At 42.0% G+C, this 20146-nt stretch overlaps 2 protein-coding genes and 1 long non-coding RNA gene across 3 annotated transcripts; 2 read left to right on the top strand and 1 right to left on the bottom strand.

Moving 5' to 3' along the window:
- The first annotated feature begins 775 nt into the window (after positions 1-775).
- ftr82 (finTRIM family, member 82) lies at positions 776-5853 on the top strand. The gene is made up of 7 exons (XM_085174050.1): positions 776-1493; positions 2585-2680; positions 2790-3023; positions 3270-3429; positions 3507-3563; positions 3753-3815; positions 4641-5853. The coding sequence occupies exons 1-7, from the start codon at positions 903-905 to the stop codon at positions 5159-5161; spliced, it is 1722 nt and encodes a 573-aa protein (XP_085030176.1). The 5' UTR covers positions 776-902; the 3' UTR covers positions 5162-5853.
- Positions 5854-6369: 516 nt separating this feature from the next.
- Positions 6370-10244, bottom strand: atp5mg (ATP synthase membrane subunit g). The gene is made up of 3 exons (XM_085174068.1): positions 10083-10244; positions 9562-9722; positions 6370-6725 (listed from the first exon to the last, which is right to left on the bottom strand). The coding sequence occupies exons 1-3, from the start codon at positions 10132-10134 to the stop codon at positions 6627-6629; spliced, it is 312 nt and encodes a 103-aa protein (XP_085030194.1). The 5' UTR covers positions 10135-10244; the 3' UTR covers positions 6370-6626.
- On the top strand, positions 7747-10192 carry LOC146509446 (uncharacterized). Its single transcript, XR_014876380.1, has 2 exons — positions 7747-8167; positions 8878-10192. It is a non-coding gene; the product is annotated as an uncharacterized LOC146509446 (long non-coding RNA).
- Positions 10245-20146: the final 9902 nt, after the last annotated feature.

Here is a 20146-nt window from a genome sequence, read left to right as displayed (position 1 = left end):
GAGTCGGCTCACCTCAGGAGTTCTTCCCCTGCTTTGTTCTAAACAGTAATACGTGCAGGAACTATGAGGGGGCATTTTGCATCGCCACGTAACTCGAGTGAAATATGTACACAACTATGCGAGACATCTCCCCCAACAACACCTGGACACGACAGGAATGCGTCTGTTGAGTATTTGCACCCGTGCGTTTATGTTTGACACATGAATGTTTTCTTAGCACTGAACAACAGAAACCAGCCGCATATCTGCAGATAAACGTACGAGTGAACAGACGAGTCGGGCCAGTCACAGAACAAATATCACAACTTTTAAATGTGTTTGTCTGACGAAAGATGTGAGCAGAGACGTTTGAGGTCATTCTCAAACCCCGTGTTTGTTTATTGGGTGGTCCCTGAAATTCCTTCAGTACCTTCGGCTGCATGTATGTTTGTCGGACTATAACCGGTTTAAGACAATGGCGATTCTGTGGGACAACAATAGGTGGAAATGCAGCTGCCAAGAAGTGTGTGCGCAGCTCAGCCGCAGATGAGCCACATGAGAAATGCGAGTGAGAGAAGAGGAAGCTGCAGGGAAATGGAAACGTTTTCTTGCACATTTATTGTCACGACTTTGGTGTTTTACATTTCATTCATTCTCTCTGCTCTCTCTCTGCTTTGCTCTTTCTTCCTCTCCCCCCTCGTTCAACCTGCTTATCTGAACTGGGCAGGGCTGATGTACTCACAGGACGGGGGCGGGGCCTTGCCTGCTTTCAATCAATAACCTTTTGGAATTTAGAAATACAAGTAGGTCCTGTCTCTGAGGCTGTACCACACTCTCGAGGGCGGGCTTACAGGCACACTCGACGAAATCCCTATCTCCTCTTGGCATTCTCCCTGACTGTTTCTCCAGGGCTGACCACCACAATGGCTGATCACACCTCTCCAGACTACTTCAGCTGCTCTCTGTGTCAGAGCCTGCTGAGGGACCCTGTGGCGATCCCCTGCGGCCACAGCTTCTGCATGGACTGCATCAGTGGCTACTGGAACGAAGCCGACTACACAGGGATTTACATTTGTCCCCAGTGTAAGATCACATTCACCCAGAGGCCTGTACTCAGGCCCAACGCCACTCTGAGCATGGTGGCAGAGAAGATCAAGAAGAGCGGTCTGAACCTCAACCTCAGCACGTCCCAGGGGAGCGTCTTTGCCGGATCAAACGACGTGCCCTGTGACTTTTGCATCGGGAAGAAATTAAAGGCTGTCAAGTCCTGCCTCAACTGCCTGGCGTCCTACTGCGAAAAGCACTTGAAGCCACACTATGAATCGACCACGTTCAAGAGGCACAAGCTCGTGGACGAGTTAGGGAACTTGGACAGGAAGATCTGCCCGCAGCACCAGAAGTCCCTGGAGCTCTTCTGTCGCACAGATCAAATGTGTATCTGTGCCATCTGCACAGTCAGCGAGCACCGGGGCCACGACATCGTGTCTGCTGAGGCAGAGAGGGGCGAGAAGCAGGTAAGAACAACTCTGAATGTTGTCTTTGATAGGTGAGGAGCACATCCTCTCTGGAATAACTTGAGCTAAAGCAAACAGGCTGTTTTTCTCAATTCCTTCCCCTGAACTGGTGATTGTACTTTGACCCATTTCACCGAGGCTATCAGCGACCCTGGCGAGCGTTCACAGCCGCCAAATCAAATCCAGCCCTGTGATTAGCTGGACACTGGCCGGAGGCGTGTCTTACAGGCGGTGAAAGCGGCTTTATCCCAGCTGTGGGATAAACACACAGAAAGTGCAGCCTTCTTTCTGCTGCGCTGGTTCCCACCTGTGGGAGTGAGCGTGCAGCGCTGCAGGAATGTCAGGGAGTGCAGGCTCTACACCTACATTCAATCTCTGTGAGCAATGTGCATTCAAGTGACTCACTTTGCCTGTAACACACTGTGGGTTAGACATGAATGTCAGTAGATACTGTAATGTAGCAGCTGTGTGAGTAATCAGGGAGTGTTTTACAGCTAATGCAGGCTAAACGAGCTCTGTGCCACTGTTGGCTTCACATCGCGCGGAGTCTGGTTTCTCTCATCTAAAGATTTACAACCTGAGTCCAACACGTCTCACTCCATCTCCCGCTCTGTCTCCCCTCCCCCTCTCTGTTGATCCCCCCTCCCTAGATTCCCCACATTCCTCAAGCTTATCTTGAAGAATGGGTCGGTGGGCTCGAGTAAAAGCTGAATTAGAAGCTTTCTATTCTGCATGTCAGCGCTGCGTGCACCTTGAAACGTCTCTTTAAAAGTCAGACGCTGGTAGATTCACATTCCTGACATGGCCAGAATTCCTCCAAAGATTTTCCCTCTCCCTCTGAGATAAAAGCGGGACGTATTAAGAAGATCTTTGAGAGCGGCGTATTAAGGACGCCACAGGGCCACGCCAGATACTGCGTGATGAGAAAGAATGTTTGCAGCTTTACATTTGGGATAACTTTTATAAAAACACAACATTCAGCTGCATTTTACATGGTAGGAATCTTAAAGCCAGTTTAGCTGCCAGCATGAGCACAAAGGGTTGGGACATTATTAAAACGCATATCTCTGTAATACTCCTTAATTCTGCAGAAACTTTTGGGAGTCTCCCAAGCTGAGATTAAACAAAAATGTCAGGAGAGGGTGAAGGAGCTGGAGGAGCTCAAGACTGCGGTGGATTCTCTCAAGGTAAGGCCTCAACAACAGTTTCTACACAAAGATCAGTCTCCCAAGATTGTTTCGTTCAGCTGATGACGATCAGGCTGTAAAACGATGACTTCCTGCTTGCTTTGCCCAGAACTCAGCGCACAGAGCCATGGTGGAGAGCCAGAAGATGTTTGAGGATATGATACGCTCCATTGAGAGGATGAGGTCAGAGGTGAGCAAGCTGATTGGGATCAATGAGAAGGCTGCTTTCAGCCAATCCGAGGCTTTGATCGAGCGTCTGGAACAAGAGATCGATGAGCTGAAGAAAAAAGAGTCTGGCCTCAAGCAGCTGTACAGCACTGAGGACCACATCCACTTCCTGCAGGTAACACGCAGCAGAAGCTGTCAACAGCTGACATTAAGGTTAGCTGTTGTATCAGGTAATAGGATACTTATTAATGAGTGATTAACGATGACACCGTGAAGAAATATTGAGCCCTTTTTAAAAAATTGGGCAGATCAATACATTTCCATAATATAACACTCACAGTATTAAGAACCCAGGCACCCGCGTGTCACCGTCCATGTGACACTACCTCACATTTCTCATTGGCTCTCATGTTTGCACTAGAACTTCAACTACCTCTGCACCCCCACTGATGACGGCTTCATACCCAGAGTGAGCGTGAACCCCGACTTCTCCTTCGCGGCTGTCAGGAAAGCTGTGGCCGAGATTAAGGAGCGCCTCGAGGAGTTCGGCAGAGAGGAGCTGCTCAGGATTTCCAAGTCAGGTGTGAGCAGCACAAACGTAATGTTGAACACAGAGTAAAACTTCCAGGTTTCTAATCATGTGTGTTCTGCTTTACAGTGAATGAGGTCCCGGTTTACACTACAGAGAGTCGAACGTTGGACAGAAGGAGCAGAGGTGAGGCTCCTACAGCAATTTATAACTGCAAGAGGTTAATTATTATCCATGTGGTTGAGGACAAAAAGGCTGTCAGAATATGTTCCCGAGTTAAAAACCACTCCAAACCACAGCAGCCAGAGAATTACAGGCATTTGTGTGGGCGCGTGAAGTTCACCTTGACCTGACAAAGAGATGTTTCATGTGCAGGCAAAGAAATGACCGTGGACAACACTCCCCCAGAGCCAAAGACCAGAGCAGATTTTCTGAAATGTAAGTTGTTCTGAACATGACGTACTCAAGTATTCATTTTCTACTTTTTCAGTTTGACAGGTTGTATATTACTGCAGCGTGCTGCTTTACTTCTGCTCCACGACGTCTCAGGAAAATGTGTTTCACTCACTGACTTTTTTATGGCGCAGAAGTCTCCTGCTGGACGTTAATATCCTCAATCATTTCTCTCGTATTAGTTATAGCAGGGGTGTCAAACTCAAATACACAGTGAAAATTCAAAACTGGAACAAAGTCGCGGGCTAACGTTAATATTTATTGAAATATATTTATTCCTCCAGATATAAGAATGAATCTTTTCTTATGGACACATTTTGCTGAAAAACTGAATATGGAACAAGCAAAGCTTAATACTAAACAATATATATATTAGCTGTATAATACCAGTAGGCCAGCTCTGATAGTAATTTGGTATGGCTTCGCCAGAGTTTGACACCTATGAGTTATAGTATAAGGCAGCACTGTTGTTCTGAGCTAAACAGCTTCAAAGCAACAAAGAACATGTGACTAAAACGCAGCAGGACAGCGCTGTGTATCAACGTGCAGGTTATGAAACAATAAATCTGTAACTGACAAACACTTTGTAAAAACTGCATTTTTACTGGATTTAAGTCTGTTTCAGGAATTCTATGACTGGTTTTTATTAAATTCATGTATAGCATAGATATTTCAGAGGTGCACCTCACATCCATTTGAGGATCACTGCTCTGTTCTGCAGTAAAACAGCTACATTAGGCTCAACTTTTAAAAACTCGACATTGAATCCAGTTCAAAACCGTGTAAACAACGTTGTCTTTCCTTCTTCAGACTTCTGCCAACTGAAATTAGATCACAACACGGCCTACAAGGAGCTTTGCATCTCTGAGAACAGCAGGAAAGTTATCCGCACCAGGGAGCTGCAGTCCTACGGAGACAACTCAGAGAGGTTCGATAGCTTTGCCCAGGTGCTGTGCCGAGAAGCTCTATCTGGAGGCCGCTACTACTGGGAGATCGAGTGGAGCGGGGAGTTCTCCATCGGAGTGGCTTATAAGAGCATCAGTCGAAAGGGCAAAGGTTCGCTCTGTCTGCTGGGCTACAACGACAAATCCTGGAGTCTGCTTTGTTCTGACTCCGGCTACTCAGCGTGGCACAACCGCGTGGACAAGCCCGCCCACGGCCCTCACTCCCCGCGGATAGGCGTGTACCTGGATCACACTGCAGGGGTGTTGGCGTTTTACAGCATAGGCAACACCATGACCCTCCTGCACAGGTTTGAGACTAGATTTGTCGAGCCCCTCTATCCGGGCTTTGGAGTCGGAACGTCAGTCAGGATCTGCAACGTCAAGTGAACGCTGACATTTGAGCTGTTTTAAAAAGATTTCTGCGAATATACACCAGTGCTTTTGGAATATCTATTTTTGCAACCATTATAAAAATGTCTCACAGCTTATTTTTTAAGGTTTATGATGCTTCTTCCACATGTCTTTACACTTTTTTTGACACCACATGTATTAAGCTTTGAATGTAGCTGTCAAATCATATTCTCATGGCAGTTTAACAAATATATATATGTATTATTGAAATACACAACTCCTGCATAGTCACACAAGAGAAGAGAAGTGTTATCCTGTTTGGCGTCTGATGATATGTGCTGGATAATATGATACTTTTAAACATTTTATCTGATAATTTGCATCTACAGATTTACCCAAAGTTAACAATGTCAGTTTTGTGATGTCATTACGTTGTTCACTATTGTTATTGAATCATTCTTTTTAAAATTGCACTCCTACGACAGGTATGACTATGAAGGTGTGTCTATGAAGGTGCATTGTTATAATTTCACTACTGTTCCAAGGATGCTGTCATTTCATCTGGTCGTGTTGTGATATTATCTAAAGGTCGTCACATGAGTTTTTCTAACTAACCCTTATTTAATTTTGTGTATGTTTACTTAGATAATGGGCAGCCAGAGTATAATTGCTATCAAAGAGAATTGTTTTGTAACAACATCGATTTAAATAAAGAACTCATAAATGAACAGAGCTTTGTCTCGTGAGCCGTGTGCAGAACTGGACCAAATGAGACAGGATCACCAAATGTAAATACATTACTGGATTAGAAATGGTGTGTTATGTTGAATACTAGCAGTATGTTCCACATCCTCCTTTGAAATCTACACAGAGGGAGCTGTGCAGTATTGAAACAGCGCCCTCTGCTGGTTGAATGTAAGAACTAAACCGTAAGAGAAAACAAGGCCTCAGCCTATCAGTGACACGATTCTGCTCAGAGTTGATGTTAAAAATCCACCATACCATCAGAAAATACAACAGAGCCCAGTTTAAACGCAGTCCTTTAAAGTGCAGCAGCACAGCTCGTCTCCCGTGTGGAACATGATCCAGTCCACTTGGACCGTGAGCTGCCCCTGATGCATCCATCAGAGAGTGTCTGCATGAATGTTTGGCAGTGGAAAGCTCATTGATTGTTCACATTTAGCAGATCAGTACTTATTTGCTGTAGTTAAGTATTTTGCAGCACTTAACTACAGCAGCATAGTTATAGTACAACACATGATTTCATGTTGGTAGTTTTATCACAATCCTACTGACAGCAACAGGAACGATGACGTTCAACTCAGCTTTGAGCAGAGGAAAACATTTTGTAGTAAACCTGCAGATTCATTCAATATTAAGGTTCAATTAATGAGTCAAAAACAGATTTTTTAACACAACAGCTTTACTGGTTCCCATATTTCATAGAGTAGGTTGAGCATACAATGCTCAAAAGAAAAAAAAATGCTTTAAAGTCCAAAATTTAGACATTGTAGCCCACGAGGCCTCCTTTGCCAATGCACTCTCCAATGTAGAACCACATCAGCACCTCGGTGGCCACCAGCCCGTTCCTCAAAGCATCCTGTGAGGAAGCAAGGACACAGGATTAGAATTCACACAAAACCTGAAATTCAAAAACATTTTATTTGCTGCTCTGCATAATTACAGGTTTCACAATCAGAATACTTTATTGATCCCTAGGGGAAATTATTTTTTGTTACAGTGCTCCATTATAAACAAACATTAACAAGACAGACAATACACTAACTAAGAATAGCACTATCTATCTATCTATACATACATATAAAAGTCACTTATTAATAAATAGCTGAAAAAGAAACATGTGTAGCTGCAGCAGTACAGGGAGCCACAGGCAGGAATGATTTCCTGTTTCGTTCAGTGGTACTTTGCGGTGATCTCAGTCTCTCACTGAACGAGCTGTGACTGACCAGCATGTCATGGAGTGGGTGGGAGGTGTTATCCAACATTATCTTGGACAGCATCCACCTCTCCGACACCACCTTGAGGGAGTCCAGCTCCATCCCCACAACATTACAGGCCTTACGGATCAGTTTATCGAGTCTGTTGGCATCTGCGACCCTCAGCCTGCTGCCCCAGCATGCAACAGCGTAGAGGATCGCACTGGCCACAACAGACTCATAGAAAATCCTTTTCTAAAAAAAAAAAAAAAGCATTTTCTGGCAGATGTTGAAGGACCTCAGTCGCCTCAAAAAAAGATGTATTTCACAGATTAATTCATAATTTGATCCATTTCTGTCAGTAATTACTAATATGATGAAGGAACTCGCTAATGAAATACTGAATTAACATTTCCTGTACGACACACATTGATCAATAATATAGCATCACATCCCAGGTGCTTTTTCTTTCTATTTTAAAAACAGATGAAGGCGTTTCTAAACACCACTTCTCTTTAGAAAACAGTAATTATTACTATTTGCACACGATAGCAGACTTATTACCATCCTCCTCCTGAAAAAGGGAACTTTTCATTTAGCCACAGCACAAACTACTGCTGTGCATTGAATGAACTCTGTAACGCTCAGCGTTAAACACATGCCAAGTTCTCACAGCATTACAGAGCAACTGAGAAGTCTTATCAACAAGTTATAAGCCTGTCACAGGTAGGAAGCAAAAGATTTCCAGGTAAGAAGAGTCTCAAGACCACAGAACGACTGCCAGGACACAAGTTAATGATGTAGCCAAGTCTGGAATTGTAGTGCAATCACTGAAACCCTGCACGGGAGCGCACTTTGACCAAAACGCCACTTCTGCAGAAGAGACACTTCAAGCCAGACTGAAGAATACTAAAGACAACCTGGAGGAGATTATGCATACTGTACCATGTCTTTTGGTCAGATGAGACGATACTATGGTTACAGACAAGCTGCTGATGTTTGGAGAAAGACAGCAGAGGTGTACAACCCAAGAACACCGTCCCCACAGTGAAGCATGTTGGTGGGAGTATTATTCTGTGGGGATGGAAATCTTCTCATTGTGGATGTCTGTGAAGGTTCTCAGTCATCCAGGTCATCGTAGTCAAAGGAGCTTGCAAAGAAAAGCGTCTGGACTTCTTTAAGTTACTTGAAGACGTTTCACCTCTCATCCGAGAAGCTTCTTCAGTTCTAAGGTCAAATGGTGGAGAGTCCCAGATATAAACCTAGTGGGAGTGTCCCCCCGCAGAGGGACAAAAGGACCCCCTGATGATCCTCTAATCGCCTGAGCCAAGGTGTGGAACTGGGTGTGGGTCCCAATCAGCCAGAGTTTCGGGTGAGTTCATTGTGAAACCTGGCCCCACCTTATCATGCGAATTCCTGAGGTCAGATGGCCCAGGGTGTGAGTGGGCGTTAAGGCGTCTGGGAAGGGATCTCAAAACTGGATTATAGATGGCAGAGAGTTGGTGTCGTAAACCACCGCCTCTGTTCAAAGATGGTCGCTCACAGTGGACATAGATGGCTTCTTTCACTCCTCTTTCAAACCATCTGTCCTCTCTGTCCAAAATGTGAACATTGGCATCCTCGAAAGAGTGTCCTTTATCCTTAAGATGCAGATGGACAGCTGAGTCTTGTCCTGTGGAGGTGGCTCTTCTGTGTTGTGCCATGCGCTTGTGAAGTGGCTGTTTGGTCTCTCCAATGTAGAGGTCTGGGCATTCCTCGCTGCACTGTACAGCATACACCACATTGTTAAGTCTGTGTTTTGCCGTTTTTGTGGAGGGAATCATGAAGAAAGACGGATATGTTACGATTTTGAAAGAAAAGTAGTCGGCAGCAAAACTTTACGTCTCTGCTGCTTCTTCTTCCAACAGGACTACGACCCAAAACACACGTTGCTCATGGTGAAGGATTTTCCCCTGAAGACCAAAGTGAACATTACTGACTGGCCTAACGTGAATGCTACTGAAAATCTGAGGCTGAACTGAAATCCATTACATCTGGAGAAGCTTGAGAGATCTGCTAAAGAAGAATTGGCTGGATTTGCTCAGGAGACGTGTGAGAGATAAAACAACAAACGACTAAAGGCTGTGTTAAAAACTGTCAAGTTTGTCCTCATCCATGTACACACGCACACCAGTGCATTACTGTGTGTACAACCACAGCTTTCATAATAATCCTGAATATTTTCTTAAGACAACAACAATTTGCCCACAGTCTCAAAGAGGTTTTCTTTACTATCAGAAGCTAGAAATGTGTCCTTATTTTATAATGTCCTACAGCTACTGGTTTGTTAATGAATCCAGGAGATGACAGACCTGAGACGATGTAAAGTACAATAATGTGACATCTGCCTGTGGTTAAGATGCACGACCACGGCCGCAGATTTAAAAAAGACGTGGACGTGTTTTTGTTGTTGTTTTCACATAAACAACAATGACCTGTGTCTTAGATTACTAAGCGTACCTTCACTGTGGTTTGACCGAGACGTCCCGTCTGGAACCCCTTGATGATGTTTGTGGCCCCCTCGATGGCTTTAGGGATTTCAGCGGGGGAAGGTGGGACAAGTTCAACACGAGCATAGTACCAAAAGTTTGCCAGGCGAGGTTTGGAGTAGGTGACAGCGGCTGAAAGAAAGAGAGAAAATTAAATGCTGCTATCGAGTCGCCATCCTAGCTGCAGAGCTTCTGGGATGTTAGCAGGTAGCGTTAGCATCAGCTAGGCGGATTGTGTTTGCTGAGAGCAAACCAAATAAACCGATGCACCTGCTTATCCACAACACAACAAAACAACAAAAACACCGCATATCAACGTCAAAGGCCTTCTACGTCTGAAAGCGTCAGTTAACGTTACACCTGCTTCATTCAACTGACGCCCGGGTCACAGTGTCGCTGACAGCGTCGGCCTACGGAAGTCTTCTCACCGAGGAGAAAGCTGCCTACCTCAGCCTCCACTAATGGACCCGTCCAAATAACAGACTAGCTTACCGTTAACCAGGGTGGGTACTTTAGCAACCAACTTCTGCACTGCCTGTGCCATTTTGAGGCGTTTGTGATGTTAACTATTCCCCGTCTCTGCTAGCCGACTGAATGTCACCTCCAATAGAAGGACCCCCGACTGCAGTTGACCACACAACTGCCTGAAGAGAAACCGTCAGGAGTCTTCTTCTTTATATTGTTTATTGGCGGTTGGCAAACAGCAAAATGGTGCATTACCGCCACCAAGTGGTGAGGAGTGTGGACTGAAATAAAAAAAACAACAACAAATCCTCCCGAACAAATGAGTCTGACTTAAAAACCAAAATATGACCATATAACTTTCACTTCTCGAATTCTTACGAAATAAATCAACCAGTTTGACTTTCAAGCTTTTTGATCAGTTGTCTTCGTTCAGCATCATATTTCTGACAATGCATTAAAACATGTTCTATTGTTTCCTGTTCTCTACTGCAGTCACACTCCCTGTACGGTGTTTCTCTATTAAAAGCAACGTGTTATTCAGACCAATGTGTCCAAATCTAAGTTGAGATATAACCTTCGCCTCTCTCCTGTTCTTTCCTGTGCTTCTCATTTCTCCTGTTTTCCTTTGGATTTTGTAAAACCTTTGCCAGTATACACTGGTTTATCAGTGTATACTGGCAGTGATGGTTTATCAGTGTATACTGGCAAACCATCACTGGTCCTTTTCCTTACTTTGATATTAAATTCAGGAACAGTAAATGCTATCCCGCTTTGGTTGGCTGATGTGTAGATTTTGACATAACTGTAATACTGATTAATATATGGCTGGCTACGGTCTTCCTTCTTCTTGCCAGCTTTTATTCGCGGTTGGTAAATAATGAAATGTTGCATTACCTCCACCAGCTGGCATGGAGCATGCCCCGGTCCAGGTCTGCCAGGAGATCCTCCGGGACATCCAACCATCGTCTTTTTAGGAGCTCTGGCATTGTTAGCCATGCATACAAACAGGTGGGGCCATATAAAGTACTGAGTAGGCCTACTGCTGACAATGTACATCTCACAACCATGAACTGCTGCAGGACTGCAGGAGAGGCAGACAGCAGACAGACAGAATGCATTAACCCACCTACTAACACACACACATGCAATGAGAGCAGCTAACACTCATAAACATGGCCATATCACTCATCGCTGTTAAAAAAGAAAAACTTGCTACCAAATGCTGAGTTCATCCACAGCTGACATAGACCTGCCACATTAGGACAACAGGTTGACTTTTTAGTAGACTCTGTGTAGACTGTGTTAAACCCACAGCAGCAGATGGTTAACCACATGATTTTATAGCAGCCAGCAGACCTGACCTACAGGACGCACCGCTCGCCAACTCTAACCTGAAGATCTTTGTGGACAATTTGACATCACGCAACCTGGATACCAGTTAAAATCAAGTAGGCCATGTAGTGATCACAGAACACAGGCAAACACACGGGGTGATGCATGATTTTAGACACATTATGGAAACAATAGTTTTTAATGGATTCAGGGAAATCCATTGCACATCACAAACTTGTGGCTGAATGTCTTATTACAGCCATAAACTACAGCTGTTTGTAACTGTGGAGCTTATTTTATTACAGTGTGGATGCAGTGGCAAAGCCAGGAGTTAAACACAATATGGAACCAGACCCCAGGATTAACATGACAACCACACGAACTTCATCTCTTAGCAGTGGCGGTCCTAGCCTGTTTGGCGCCCTGGGCGAACACTCCCTCTGCCCCCCACCCCCTCCCACACACACACATAAAACATATTATGGATTGTACATTAACATAAAACTTGTTGGAACCATACTGAATTTCACCAGAGAAACACACACATATATGAAGAGAGAGAGCTTGATAGTAAATTGATAGTAAACTTTGCACAATTTACTGTACTGTACTCCAAATATCCTAATCTTTGACCTCAGATTACAGGAAAACTGTAAGAGGTGACGCAGATATTTCACTGGATTCTGACTCTGGGTGACCCCCACTCTTCAACATGTGATCCACAGCAAAAAATACTGTACGGTTTTCCAGAAAATTGATTGTAAACTTCACGCAATTTACTCTACTGTAATTTTAATCTCCTCATCTTTGACCTCAGATTACAGGAAAACTGTAAGAGGTGACACAGATATTTCACTGGATTATGACTCTGGGTGACCCCCACTCTTCACCCTGTCATCCACAGCAAAAATTACTGTACGGTTTTCCAGAAAATTGATCGTAAACTTCACGCAATTTACTCTACTGTAATTTTAATATCCTCATCTTTGACCTCAGATTACAGGAAAACTGTAAGAGGTGACGCAGATATTTCACTGGATTCTGAATCTAGGCCATCTCCACTCTGCACCCTGTGATCCACAGCAAAAATTACTGTACAGTTTTTGAGAAAATTGATAGTAAACTTTGCACAATTTACTCTACTGTAATTTTAATATCCTCATCTTTGACCTCAGATTACAGGAAAACTGTAAGAGGTGACGCAGATATTTCACTGGATTCTGAATCTTGGCCATCTCCACTCTGTACCCTGTGATCACATCTCTGGGTGACCCCCACTCTGCACCCTGTCATCCACAGCAAAAATTACTGTACGGTTTTTGAGAAAATTGATAGTAAACTTTGCACAATTTACTCTACTGTAATTTTAATATCCTCATCTTTGACCTCAGATTACAGGAAAACTGTAAGAGGTGACGCAGATATTTCACTGGATTCTGAATCTAGGCCATCTCCACTCTGCACCCTGTGATCCACAGCAAAAATTACTGTACAGTTTTTGAGAAAATTGATAGTAAACTTAACACAATTTACTGTACTGTACTCTAAATAATCTTTGACCTCAGATTACAGGAAAACTGTAAGAGGTGACGCAGATATTTCACTGGATTCTGACTCTGGGTGACCCCCACTCTTCACCCTGTCATCCACAGCAAAAATTACTGTACGGTTTTTGAGAAAATTGATAGTAAACTTTGCACAATTTACTCTACTGTACTCTATATATTCTCATCTTTGACCTCAGATTACAGGAAAACTGTAAGAGGTGACACAGATATTTCACTGGATTCTGAATCTAGGCCATCTCCACTCTGCACCCTGTGAGCCACATCAAAAATTACTGTACGGTTTTTGAGAAAAATTGATAGTAAACTTAACACAATTTACTCTACTGTACTCTAAATATCCTAATCTTTGACCTCAGATTACAGGAAAACTGTAAGAGGTGACGCAGATATTTCACTGGATTCTGACTCTGGGTGACCCCCACTCTTCAACATGTGATCCACAGCAAAAATTACTGTACGGTTTTCCAGAAAATTGATCGTAAACTTCACGCAATTTACTCTACTGTAATTTTAATCTCCTCATCTTTGACCTCAGATTACAGGAAAACTGTAAGAGGTGACACAGATATTTCACTGGATTCTGACTCTGGGTGACCCCCACTCTTCAACATGTGATCCAAAGCCAAAATTACTGTACGGTTTTTGAGAAAATTGATAGTAAACTTAACACAATTTACTCTACTGTACTCTAAATATCCTAATCTTTGACCTCAGATTACAGGAAAACTGTAAGAGGTGACGCAGATATTTCACTGGATTCTGACTCTGGGTGACCCCCACTCTTCAACATGTGATCCACAGCAAAAATTACTGTACGGTTTTCCAGAAAATTGATCGTAAACTTCACGCAATTTACTCTACTGTAATTTTAATCTCCTCATCTTTGACCTCAGATTACAGGAAAACTGTAAGAGGTGACACAGATATTTCACTGGATTCTGACTCTGGGTGACCCCCACTCTTCAACATGTGATCCAAAGCCAAAATTACTGTACGGTTTTTGAGAAAATTGATAGTAAACTTTGCACAATTTACTCTACTGTACTCTAAATATCCTAATCTTTGACCTCAGATTACAGGAAAACTGTAAGAGGTGACACAGATATTTCACTGGATTCTGACTCTGGGTGACCCCCACTCTTCAACAGGTGATCCACAGCAAAAATTACTGTACGGTTTTCCAGACAATTGATCGTAAACTTCACGCAATTTACTCTACTGTAATTTTAATCTCCTCATCTTTGACCTCAGATTACAGGAAAACTGTAAGAGGTGACACAGATATCTCATTGGATTATGTCTCTGGGTGACCCCCACTCTGCACCCTGTCATCCACAGCAAAAATTACTGTACGGTTTTTGAGAAAATTGATAGTAAACTTTGCACAATTTACTCTACTGTACTCCATATATTCTCATCTTTGACCTCAGATTACAGGAAAACTGTAAGAGGTGACGCAGATATTTCACTGGATTCTGAATCTTGGCCATCTCCACTCTGCACCCTGTGATCCACAGCAAAAATTACTGTACGGTTTTCCAGAAAATTGATCGTAAACTTAACACAATTTACTGTACTGTACTCTAAATAATCTTTGACCTCAGATTACAGGAAAACTGTAAGAGGTGACACAGATATTTCACTGGATTCTGAATCTAGGCCATCTCCACTCTGCACCCTGTGATCCACAGCAAAAATTACTGTACGGTTTTTGAGAAAATTGATAGTAAACTTTGCACAATTTACTCTACTGTAATTTTAATATCCTCATCTTTGACCTCAGATTACAGGAAAAATGTAAGAGGTGACGCAGATATTTCACTGGATTCTGAATCTTGGCCATCTCCACTCTGTACCCTGTGATCCACATCAAAAATTACTGTACGGTTTTTGAGAAAATTGATAGTAAACTTAACACAATTTACTGTACTGTACTCTAAATAATCTTTGACCTCAGATTACAGGAAAACTGTAAGAGGTGACACAGATATTTCACTGGATTCTGACTCTGGGTGACCCCCACTCTTCAACATGTGATCCACAGCAAAAATTACTCTACGGTTTTCCAGAAAATTGATCGTAAACTTGACGCAATTTACTCTACTGTAATTTTAATCTCCTCATCTTTGACCTCAGATTACAGGAAAACTGTAAGAGGTGACACAGATATTTCACTGGATTATGACTCTGGGTGACCCCCACTCTTCACCCTGTCATCCACAGCAAAAATTATTGTACGGTTTTTGAGAAAATTGATAGTAAACTTTGCACAATTTACTCTACTGTAATTTTAATATCCTCATCTTTGACCTCAGATTACAGGAAAACTGTAAGAGGTGACGCAGATATTTCACTGGATTCTGAATCTTGGCCATCTCCACTCTGCACCCTGTGATCCACATCAAAAATTACTGTACGGTTTTTGAGAAAATTGATAGTAAACTTAACACAATTTACTCTACTGTACTCTAAATATCCTAATCTTTGACCTCAGATTACAGGAAAACTGTAAGAGGTGACGCAGATATTTCACTGGATTCTGACTCTGGGTGACCCCCACTCTTCAACATGTGATCCACAGCAAAAATTACTGTACGGTTTTCCAGAAAATTGATCGTAAACTTCACGCAATTTACTCTACTGTAATTTTAATCTCCTCATCTTTGACCTCAGATTACAGGAAAATTGTAAGAGGTGACGCAGATATTTCACTGGAGTCTGACTCTGGGTGACTCCCACTCTTCAACATGTGATCCACAGCCAAAATTATTGTACGGTTTTTGAGAAAATTGATAGTAAACTTTGCACAATTTACTCTACAGTACTCTATATATTCTCATCTTTGACCTCAGATTACAGGAAAACTGTAAGAGGTGACGCAGATATTTCACTGGATTCTAAATCTAGGCCATCTCCACTCTGCACCCTGTGATCCACAGCAAAAATTACTGTACGGTTTTTGAGAAAATTGATAGTAAACTTAACACAATTTACTGTACTGTACTCTAAATATCCTAATCTTTGACCTCAGATTACAGGAAAACTGTAAGAGGTGACACAGATATTTCACTGGATTCTGACTCTGGGTGACCCCCACTCTTAAACATGTGATCCACAGCAAAAATTACTGTACAGTTTTCCAGAAAATTGATCGTAAACTTCACGCAATTTACTCTACTGTAATTTTAATCTCCTCATCTTTGACCTCAGATTACAGGAAAAATGTAAGAGGTGACACAGATATCTCATTGGATTATGTCTCTGGGTGACCCCCACTCTGCATCCTGTCATCCACAGCAAAAATTACTGTACGGTTTTTGAGAAAAATTGATAGAAAACTTTGCACAATTTACTCTACTGTACTCTATATAATCTCATCTTTGACCTCAGATTACAGGAAAACTGTAAGAGGTGACGCAGATATTTCACTGGATTCTGACTCTGGGTGACCCCCACTCTTCACCCTGTCATCCACAGCAAAAATTACTGTACGGTTTTTGAGAAAATTGATAGTAAACTTTGCACAATTTACTCTACTGTACTCTATATATTCTCATCTTTGACCTCAGATTACAGGAAAACTCTAAGAGGTGACGCAGATATTTCACTGGATTCTGAATCTAGGCCATCTCCACTCTGCACCCTGTGAGCCACATCGAAAAATACTGTACGGTTTTTGAGAAAATTGATAGTAAACTTAACACAATTTACTGTACTGTACTCTAAATAATCTTTGACCTCAGATTACAGGAAAACTGTAAGAGGTGACGCAGATATTTCACTGGATTCTGACTCTGGGTGACCCCCACTCTTCAACTTGTGATCCACAGCAAAAATTATTGTAAGATTTTCCAGAAAATTGATCGTAAACTTCACGCAATTTACTCTACTGTAATTTTAATCTCCTCATCTTTGACCTCAGATTACAGGAAAACTGTAAGAGGTGACACAGATATCTCATTGGATTATGTCTCTGGGTGACCCCCACTCTGCACCCTGTCATCCACAGCAAAAATTACTGTACGGTTTTTGAGAAAATTGATAGTAAACTTTGCACAATTTACTCTACTGTAATTTTAATCTCCTCATCTTTGACCTCAGATTACAGGAAAACTGTAAGAGGTGACGCAGATATTTCACTGGATTCTGAACCTAGGCCATCTCCACTCTGCACCCTGTGATCCACATCGAAAAATACTGTACGGTTTTTGAGAAAATTGATAGTAAACTTAACACAATTTACTGTACTGTACTCTAAATAATCTTTGACCTCAGATTACAGGAAAACTGTAAGAGGTGACGCAGATATTTCACTGGATTCTGACTCTGGGTGACCCCCACTCTTCAACTTGTGATCCACAGCAAAAATTACTGTACGGTTTTTGAGAAAATTGATAGTAAACTTTGCACAATTTACTCTACTGTACTCTATATATTCTCATCTTTGACCTCAGATTACAGGAAAACTGTAAGAGGTGACGCAGATATTTCACTGGATTCTGAATCTAGGCCATCTCCACTCTGCACCCTGTGATCCACATCAAAAATTACTGTACGGTTTTGAGAAAATTGATAGTAAACTTACCACAATTTACTGTACTGTACTCTAAATATCCTAATCTTTGACCTCAGATTACAGGAAAACTGTAAGAGGTGACACAGATATTTCACTGGATTCTGACTCTGGGTGACCCCCACTCTTCAACATGTGATCCACAGCAAAAATTACTGTACGGTTTTCCAGAAAATTGATCGTAAACTTCACGCAATTTACTCTACTGTAATTTTAATCTCCTCATATTTGACCTCAGATTACAGGAAAACTGTAAGAGGTGACACAGATATCTCATTGGATTATGTCTCTGGGTGACCCCCACTCTGCACCCTGTCATCCACAGCAAAAATTACTGTACAGTTTTTGAGAAAAATTGATAGTAAACTTTGCACAATTTACTCTACTGTACTCTATATAATCTCATCTTTGACCTCAGATTACAGGAAAACTGTAAGAGGTGACGCAGATATTTCACTGGATTCTGAATCTTAGCCATCTCCACTCTGCACCCTGTGATCCACAGCAAAAATTACTGTACGGTTTTCCAGAAAATTGATCGTAAACTTCACGCAATTTACTCTACTGTAATTTTAATCTCCTCATCTTTGACCTCAGATTACAGGAAAACTGTAAGAGGTGACACAGATATTTCACTGGATTCTGACTCTGGGTGACCCCCACTCTTCAACAGGTGATCTACAGCAAAAATTACTGTACGGTTTTCCAGACAATTGATTGTAAACTTCACGCAATTTACTCTACTGTAATTTTAATCTCCTCATCTTTGACCTCAGATTACAGGAAAACTGTAAGAGGTGACACAGATATCTCATTGGATTATGTCTCTGGGTGACCCCCACTCTTCAACATGTGATCCACAGCAAAAATTACTGTACGGTTTTCCAGAAAATTGATCGTAAACTTCACGCAATTTACTCTACTGTAATTTTAATCTCCTCATCTTTGACCTCAGATTACAGGAAAATTGTAAGAGGTGACGCAGATATTTCACTGGAGTCTGACTCTGGGTGACCCCCACTCTTCAACATGTGATCCACAGCCAAAATTACTGTACGGTTTTTGAGAAAATTGATAGTAAACTTTGCACAATTTACTCTACAGTACTCTATATATTCTCATCTTTGACCTCAGATTACAGGAAAACTGTAAGAGGTGACGCAGATATTTCACTGGATTCTAAATCTAGGCCATCTCCACTCTGCACCCTGTGATCCACAGCAAAAATTACTGTACGGTTTTTGAGAAAATTGATAGTAAACTTAACACAATTTACTGTACTGTACTCTAAATATCCTAATCTTTGACCTCAGATTACAGGAAAACTGTAAGAGGTGACACAGATATTTCACTGGATTCTGACTCTGGGTGACCCCCACTCTTCAACATGTGATCCACAGCAAAAATTACTGTACAGTTTTCCAGAAAATTGATCGTAAACTTCACGCAATTTACTCTACTGTAATTTTAATCTCCTCATCTTTGACCTCAGATTACAGGAAAAATGTAAGAGGTGACACAGATATCTCATTGGATTATGTCTCTGGGTGACCCCCACTCTGCATCCTGTCATCCACAGCAAAAATTACTGTACGGTTTTTGAGAAAAATTGATAGAAAACTTTGCACAATTTACTCTACTGTACTCTATATAATCTCATCTTTGACCTCAGATTACAGGAAAACTGTAAGAGGTGATGCAGATATTTCACTGGATTCTGACTCTGGGTGACCCCCACTCTTCACCCTGTCATCCACAGCAAAAATTACTGTACGGTTTTTGAGAAAATTGATAGTAAACTTTGCACAATTTACTCTACTGTACTCTATATATTCTCATCTTTGACCTCAGATTACAGGAAAACTGTAAGAGGTGACGCAGATATTTCACTGGATTCTGAATCTAGGCCATCTCCACTCTGCACCCTGTGAGCCACATCGAAAAATACTGTACGGTTTTTGAGAAAATTGATAGTAAACTTAACACAATTTACTGTACTGTACTCTAAATAATCTTTGACCTCAGATTACAGGAAAACTGTAAGAGGTGACGCAGATATTTCACTGGATTCTGACTCTGGGTGACCCCCACTCTTCAACTTGTGATCCACAGCAAAAATTATTGTAAGATTTTCCAGAAAATTGATCGTAAACTTCACGCAATTTACTCTACTGTAATTTTAATCTCCTCATCTTTGACCTCAGATTACAGGAAAACTGTAAGAGGTGACACAGATATCTCATTGGATTATGTCTCTGGGTGACCCCCACTCTGCACCCTGTCATCCACAGCAAAAATTACTGTACGGTTTTTGAGAAAATTGATAGTAAACTTTGCACAATTTACTCTACTGTAATTTTAATCTCCTCATCTTTGACCTCAGATTACAGGAAAACTGTAAGAGGTGACGCAGATATTTCACTGGATTCTGAACCTAGGCCATCTCCACTCTGCACCCTGTGATCCACATCGAAAAAATACTGTACGGTTTTTGAGAAAATTGATAGTAAACTTAACACAATTTACTGTACTGTACTCTAAATAATCTTTGACCTCAGATTACAGGAAAACTGTAAGAGGTGACGCAGATATTTCACTGGATTCTGACTCTGGGTGAC

Source organism: Neolamprologus multifasciatus, chromosome 10 (assembly GCF_963576455.1).
Source record: "Neolamprologus multifasciatus chromosome 10, fNeoMul1.2, whole genome shotgun sequence".
NCBI lineage: Eukaryota > Metazoa > Chordata > Actinopteri > Cichliformes > Cichlidae > Neolamprologus > Neolamprologus multifasciatus.
Note: the sequence above shows the minus strand (reverse complement) of the source record. Positions and strands in the feature narration are given on the sequence as shown.